General features: G+C 44.2%; 1 protein-coding gene across 1 annotated transcript; it reads left to right on the top strand.

Annotated features, from left to right (window-relative positions):
* The first annotated feature begins 733 nt into the window (after positions 1-733).
* LOC124703387 (heat shock protein 81-1-like) lies at positions 734-6,663 on the top strand. Its single transcript, XM_047235603.1, has 3 exons — positions 734-918; positions 3,833-4,252; positions 4,890-6,663. The coding sequence occupies exons 1-3, from the start codon at positions 793-795 to the stop codon at positions 6,441-6,443; spliced, it is 2,100 nt and encodes a 699-aa protein (XP_047091559.1). The 5' UTR covers positions 734-792; the 3' UTR covers positions 6,444-6,663.
* Positions 6,664-8,215: the final 1,552 nt, after the last annotated feature.

Below are 8,215 nucleotides of genomic sequence, written 5' to 3'. Positions count from 1 at the left end.
ACCACTAGCCGCACCCGCATTTGCTCCGCTGGTTCCCGACTGGCCATTGGTGATCCAGGACCTCGTCGACCTGACCTAGGTGCCCAGGGACGATGAGGCGTAGGTTTGGGTAGGGTTTTAGCATGCCATGGACTTTTTATATTTTCATGTTTTTATTTTGCGTAGTATAATTGTTTTATCAAAGAAATGTTTTTCTAGAGAAACAAATGCGTCGGGTACCCTGGATGCAAACGGTTAGCCGGTCCTTATCAGCCGATTTTGCGTTTGCGGTCCGACGCAAATTGATACAGATAGTCACTTATAATAACCGAAATGCACTGGACCGCTGAGGAAAAGCCTAAATACAGATAAAATAATACGTGCTAACAGCCATGTGATATTTTTTTCCAAAAAAAAGTAAACCATATGATATGATCGAAGTGCTAAATTACGGAGTCCTTTTTTTTACAACTCCAAATCAAGCTCTCACGGTGTCCTTACAATAAATCGAACACCAATGAAAACAAAAACATTAAAACGAGCTCACCCCGTGCTCCAGAACCTTCCACAGTATATAAGCCCAAACCCTACGCGCCCCAGCCTAGCCCGCTGACATGTGGGCCAAGCACCCACCGTGGGGCCCAGCGGCGACCCCAACCTCCCGTCGTCTCCCTCTTCGCGCACCTGGTAGAACGTTCCAGAACCCGTCTCCCATCTCGCGAAGCCGCTCCAAAACCCTAACCCTAGCTTCTCCCCCGCCGCCCTCCCACCTCCCCCCTCGCCGCGCGCGCGTGTTCCAGGAGCTCCGGCGCCATGGCCTCGGAGACGGAGACCTTCGCCTTCCAGGCGGAGATCAACCAGCTGCTGTCGCTCATCATCAACACCTTCTACTCCAACAAGGAGATCTTCCTCCGCGAGCTCATCTCCAACTCCTCCGATGTAAGCTTCCGCGCCCGCGCTCCTCTACTTCTCGCAGTTTTTATTTTAGATCCGTGCGCGCTGGGGCCCGTTGTCGCATCGCTAGATCGGCGCGTGGTTATGTCGCGATGCGGTTGGGGTAGCGCGCTCTTCCGTGGATGGGGTTTCAATCTGTCTCCCTGTAGATGAATCTGTCGTCTGAATGCTGTTCTGTTGTTACCGTAGAGTAAAATCGTAGCCATGGATTTGTTCAATCCCTGATCTGCCGCACCGTATGATTGGACTGTTTTACAAGCTTAGGAATCGTAATTACTCTATGTTGCATGCTTAATTGTTCTGTATCGCGTTAGGATCTGTACCTACATTAAAAATCTAGAGTTGCGTGATTAGATTTGCCTGTTGTGCTGTCAAGTGTTTAGTGGAAGGGGTTTCGATCTAGCTGTAGATGCATCTCTGATCTCTGTAGTATATTATTCAGTCATCCTGAGTAGAGCATAGCCATATATTTGTGCACTCCCTGGTCTGCTGCATGATTGTACTGCTATTCAGGCCGAGGAATTGTTATTATTCTCTGTTAATTTAGGATTGTAGGCTGAGGAATCATTATTACTCTCTGTTAACCTAGTGTTTGTACTCAAAATCTAGAATATCCACATGACTAGACTGCCTACACGATGGTTTCGTGGAAGCTGTGACTTGTTTCAGCAATTTCTGAAAAGCATTGGTCTCGCAATATCAATTTCGCAAGTGGCTTTGTGTGGCTGGTGGTAGTTTCGTAGGTTTTTGACAAAATGGGAACACTGTTTTTGAACTCTTGGAAAGCATTGTTGTTACAGTTTTCACATTGGAAGTAGGTTCAGTGCATTCTAGTTTAACTATAACTTAGAAGTAAGTTCACCTCATATCTAATTTTCAAACATGTTCAACCGTGCTATATGTGTTGCATTTGCATTGCTATCCCAGTAGCTTTGCCTGGCTTGTAGTAATTCCTCAAAAGCATTGTTCTCTCAGTTTTCGAGTTCATATTAACTTAGCATGCCTGATAGGTCAGTGCATATGCAATTTCAACTAAACTGAAAAGATAGTAATTGTGCTTATTCTGTAGACATTATGATTGTTTGGTATTTACTGAGATGCATGAGTCTCTAATCTTCTATCTCTAAATAGCTAGCCCCCACTAGTAGATTTTCCTGCAATTCTATGCAGCCGCGTCACCCAAAATACCAAATCTGGCACCGATGCAGTTCCTCCACACGTTCAGCTTTTCTACCTCTTAATTGATTTGTAACCGATCCCTCAAACCCGTTAATCTCACATTACCCTCTTTAATGGTTAGCTGCAGTTAAATCGCAACGTTTTCCCTCGCACTATTTTTATTCTCCCCACTATCCATGTCCGAACAAATTCCCTGCATGCCCCGAGAGACCTTAAATCCCTGCTTCTAGCACGTCTCCAGCACACGACTGCTTCTCAGTGCTCAGCCGCAAGATTCCCAAAACGTCGTTCTGCAGGTTGTAGCGCTGCCCCTGCGTTTGAGAGTCCGGCCGTCTCTATCTGTGTCACCATTGCCAGCTGTGTGACCCATCGGATCCCTGCCGCCGCCAAGAGACTCGCAACCAACGTTGCCTTTTCTAGCAGCAAGCAGGTGAAGTACACTAGGTCAGAACAAAAGCTTGGTTCACTCTTCGCCCATCCAGTCAAGTTCTTCTTCTTCCAAATTCCAGTTTCATCACGCCATCATGGTGTGTGTGCGCGATGTGCTTTTCTAATGATGTTGAAACTCCATGTAAATATTTGATTCGTACAAATGCGTTTTTCATTTATTTTCAATGTTGATGCCACATGTGCCCAAAGCATAACTGCGATTCTGGTGCTAGGATGTTTATAACCAGTCACCACGAGCAGGCAATTCAGTTAAACAACGTTTCTGACCATTCGGTACAACATGCGCGAGCTTGTGGCCTCGTGGGTTTATGTGATGCATGTATTCTCAACCTGCTATGTGGTAAGTACGATCAAGCACCCTTTCCTGCTTACTGCTTTTATTCTCTCTAATTTCTGAGCCCCTAATTTCTGAAGATATACGTGTCTCAATCCTTCCGGGAAATACAGTTAAACAATGTTGTGCTATTTGAGATGTTTTCTTATAGCTTTCCACTTCTTAATCTTTCTCAATAATATAAAAAAGAGTACTTAATTAGGGAGGAAGAAACATGACATGGCGAAGAGTATTGTTCCTGTTCTGGCCTGAAAACAGAAGTCAGACTACCTTGCAACTACTGTTTCTACTGTTCCTGTTCAGATGTGATTAAATAGAGAAGATCAATCAAATACTGTAGATGTGTACCTCGACCAAACTGTCCAAGCTAATTGCAGATATTGGCTCCCAATAGTAAGGTGAACTATCATATAACCCAAAATCAGCATGGCGATGTCTTTATTTTAGGCAATAGATATGTTCTTCATTACAGGGGATGAAGAGTGTCAACATGAATGCCTCTTACTGACATTCATATGTTATTTACCAGCTTACTCTAATGAGATACAATATAGCCTTCATTTGTTTGGCAATGCAGATTCTTTTTAGTTTGAAATGGCAATGCTGATATTGGTGATTCGTGATTCATGCACACATATGTTTAACGATACCCTATCTAAAGGTAGCAATACTCGAATATTTAGAGATTATTTGGTAGTTCACCTTACTTTAGAGTTTTACCTATTGAAATATAGCTATAGCAGTAAACAATAAACGGTATAACTCGACCTTTTGGTTCTTATAGATGTTTACTCAATGGTTATTTCTCAACAAATTTTCTGCTGCAACGCACGGGATATCATCTAGTTAAGATACTTCAGTTACTTTTGAACTCTTGACTGGTTGTTAACTATTAGCATTTTACTGAATTGGGTATTTGGGTGATCTGATTTGCAGGCGTTGGACAAGATCAGGTTCGAGAGCCTCACAGACAAGAGCAAGCTGGATGCTCAGCCAGAGCTGTTCATCCACATTATCCCTGACAAGGCCACCAACACGCTCACACTTATCGACAGTGGTATTGGTATGACCAAGTCAGATCTTGTGAACAACCTTGGTACCATTGCAAGGTCTGGCACGAAGGAGTTCATGGAGGCATTGGCTGCTGGTGCTGATGTGTCCATGATTGGTCAGTTTGGTGTTGGTTTCTACTCGGCTTACCTTGTGGCTGAGAGAGTTGTTGTGACCACCAAGCACAACGATGATGAGCAGTATGTGTGGGAGTCTCAGGCTGGTGGGTCCTTCACTGTTACACGTGATGCTGGAGAGCCCCTTGGGCGGGGCACGAAGATCACTCTGTACCTCAAGGATGATCAGGTATGGCCTGTTCATATATTGTTTGGTTGGACTTGCTGCCTATTTCATGTTCTGTTTGCAGCTTCATATATTCCTGGTGGACTTATGTCCATAGTTTTTCTAGCTGGCACATGCAGATATGCCTGTAGAATGAACAATGCTCTTCTCAACTCTTTTTGAATGAAATGATTCCTAGTCTGTCGAACTGATTCCAAGTTCTGTCTTGATGATTAGTGGTTAGGGTTAATTTACATCGAATGTTGAATCTGCTAGTAAGAATTTTCTATTAGTAGTTCCCTGTTGGTACTTGCTATTGTCAGGTCACCATTTTTTTTTTTGCTTCGCTTTTGACATAGAACTTTAGATTTTCAGTCGGCATTGAATCTATTTATTATTATTGTTATGCAAATTGGTAATTATAGTTGGTCATTCAGGAATCTGTAGTGTTACTATGCAATTGAGAATTATAGCTGATACTTGGTAGGGCATCATTCATAAACTGAGATTAAATGGTCATCTCTGTATCATGGAATCTGTTGTTTGCAATTGCTATGAACATTGTGCACCCATAAGCAGTACAAAGTCTGTAGAAATTTTATTAGTTCTGCCATATGCCAACTTACTTTCATGATGGCAACTGATAATTTGTTCTCTGTAGTTGGACTACCTAGAGGAGCGCCGCCTTAAGGATCTGGTGAAGAAGCACTCTGAGTTCATCAGCTACCCGATCTCTCTCTGGACTGAGAAGACCACCGAGAAGGAAATCTCTGACGATGAGGATGAAGATGAGAAGAAGGATACTGAGGAAGGCAAGGTTGAGGAAATTGATGAAGAGAAAGAGGAGAAGGAGAAGAAAAAGAAGAAGATCAAGGAGGTTTCTCACGAGTGGTCCCTGATCAACAAGCAGAAGCCCATCTGGATGAGGAAGCCTGAAGAGATCACCAAGGAAGAGTATGCTGCTTTCTACAAGGGCTTGACAAACGACTGGGAGGAGCATCTTGCCGTCAAGCACTTCTCTGTGGAAGGGCAGCTTGAGTTCAAGGCTGTTCTCTTTGTTCCCAAGAGGGCTCCCTTTGACCTCTTTGACACCAGGAAGAAGCTGAACAACATCAAGCTGTATGTGCGCCGAGTCTTCATCATGGACAACTGTGAGGAGCTGATCCCAGAGTGGTTGAGCTTTGTCAAGGGCATTGTTGACTCTGAGGATCTCCCCCTCAACATCTCTCGTGAGACGCTGCAGCAGAACAAGATCCTGAAGGTTATCCGCAAGAACCTTGTGAAGAAGTGCATTGAGCTGTTCTTCGAGATTGCTGAGAACAAGGAGGACTACAACAAGTTCTATGAGGCTTTCTCCAAGAACCTGAAGCTTGGCATCAATGAGGACTCTGCCAACAGGTCCAAGATTGCTGAGCTCCTCAGGTACCACTCCACCAAGAGTGGTGATGAGCTGACCAGCCTCAAGGACTATGTGACCAGGATGAAGGAGGGCCAGAGCGACATCTACTACATCACTGGCGAGAGCAAGAAGGCTGTTGAGAACTCTCCCTTCCTTGAGAGGCTGAAGAAGAAGGGCCTCGAGGTTCTGTTCATGGTTGATGCCATTGATGAGTACGCCATTGGCCAGCTCAAGGAGTTTGAGGGCAAGAAGCTCGTCTCTGCCACTAAGGAAGGTCTGAAGATTGATGACAGCGAGGAAGAGAAGAAGAGGAAAGAGGAGCTTAAGGAGAAGTTTGAGGGGCTCTGCAAGGTGATCAAGGAGGTGCTTGGCGACAGGGTGGAGAAGGTGATTGTCTCTGACCGTGTGGTGGACTCTCCGTGCTGCCTCGTCACTGGCGAGTATGGCTGGACCGCCAACATGGAGAGGATCATGAAGGCTCAGGCTCTGAGGGACTCCAGCATGGGCGGCTACATGTCTTCCAAGAAGACCATGGAGATAAACCCGGAGAACGCCATCATGGAGGAGCTGCGCAAGCGTGCTGATGCTGACAAGAACGACAAGTCCGTCAAGGACCTGGTGATGCTGCTGTTCGAGACTTCTCTGCTCACCTCTGGCTTCAGCCTGGAGGACCCCAACACCTTCGGCACCAGGATCCACCGCATGCTCAAGCTGGGCCTGAGCATCGACGAGGACGAGCCTGCTGAGGCTGACGACACCGACATGCCGCCCCTCGATGATGACGCTGGCGAGAGCAAGATGGAGGAGGTCGACTAAGCGTCTGCATTTATCAAGTCGTAGAGGTAGTTTGTCTTCTGGGTTACTGTCGCATGGTCTGTTTTGTGGTTTACTGTGCCTAGCCTGCTGTAGATGGGGCTAGGGGATGGTGGTATGTGGAATCTTGGAACTGCGTATGGTAATCGTTGCTTATATATTATCCTAGTAGTATCTTCCAATTAATCGTTGCTTATATATTGTCCTAGTATCTTCGAATTAATCGTTGCTGTTATTATCTTCCAGTTATATTTTCCTATCCAATTCTTTCTGGATCTTTTTCTTAGCTGGGTTATTTATTGTAGCAAAGATGAAAACCTTTAGAGGCATTTTTCAAACTGCCTCTAAAAACATTTAGAGGCATTTTTCAAACTGCCTCTAAAAACATTTAGAGGCATTTTTTAAACTGCCTCTAAAAACATTTAGAGGCACTTTCCAAACTGCCCCTAAAAACCTTTAGAGGCACTGTTCAAACTGCCCCTAAAAACTTTTAGAGGCACTTTTCAAACTGCCCCTAAAAATCTTTAGAGGCAAAATTCAAACTGCCCCTAAAAACCTTTAGAGGCACTTTTCAAACTGCCCCTAAAAACCTTTAGAGGCACTTTTCAAACTGCCCCTAAAAACCTTTAGAGGCACTTTTCAAACTGCCCCTAAAAACCTTTAGAGGCACTTTTCAAACTGCCCCTAAATGTATTTGGGGCATTTCATTCAAAGTGCCCCAAATACATTTAGGGACACAAGCATCCGGGGCACTTTTCATAGTGCCCCTAAAAGTAATTAGGGGCACTTTGGCTACCTATTGGGGCACTTTGAAGTGCCCCTAAATATGGACCGTACAGTAGTGCGTGCCTTTTTCCATGTAATTAATCTCACTTCTGTACTGAATAAAAGAGAACCCGTGCAACACACTCCATGCCAGCCATTGACAGATAAGACAGCAGTTATTTGTAGAAATTAAGGAATATAAAGATATGCAAGCAAAGTGTCTATCTTCTAGAACCCTGCACAAATATAGCATCACGTTGAAGGAGAGCCGTCATGCCAAAAAGCCCATCTGAACCTCCTTGCAATGAGGAACTGTTTTTTAGCTTTGGGGTTTACGCCAAACAATCCATGTAACTGGATCCTGAAATGCAGTGAAAGCTTCCTCATTTTAGTGGCATACAGTGAACTGTTTAGTAGCAACCTTACACGTAAGAATCATTGTAGCTTCTTCCCTTAATTAATTTCCCTTTCGTATTAAAATAAAAATTTATAAACAAAGGCTGATCTTGTGGTGAAGCTCTCCTATAAATACATCAGGCCAGTCCTAAGGTTCCTGCACTCACATGCTTACAAGTCCTCAATTGATTACTTAACCAGGGATCATCCTGTAGTTGGTATGGCTCGTGGGGATAAGAAAGATAATTCAATCAACAGAAACTCAGAAGAATTCAAAGCATGGGTAAAATGGCATCCTGATGTTAATCTTTGTGTTTTGTTTTATCACGGGAAAGGGCTCAATGGGTTTATACTCCCACTTTTCATAATACTGTTCGATCGAGGCAACATTTTCTGTAGGAACCACAAGTGCATATTTGTAATGCTTAGTACAATTGGATCATCGTATATTTTCTCATCATTTGTATAATCGATGTTGTGATTGGCAGCTGGCGTCGATAGAGGCCATGGATGCCGAAGAACTGAAGGAGTACGCTCGACAGAACAAAGATGTTCTCAATAGTAAAATGAAAACAGCACTCAAAAAGGTACGCACATCCCAGTAATTCGTTACA

The sequence above is a fragment of the Lolium rigidum genome, chromosome 3, assembly GCF_022539505.1.
Source record: "Lolium rigidum isolate FL_2022 chromosome 3, APGP_CSIRO_Lrig_0.1, whole genome shotgun sequence".
Taxonomy (NCBI): domain Eukaryota; kingdom Viridiplantae; phylum Streptophyta; class Magnoliopsida; order Poales; family Poaceae; genus Lolium; species Lolium rigidum.
Note: the sequence above shows the minus strand (reverse complement) of the source record. Positions and strands in the feature narration are given on the sequence as shown.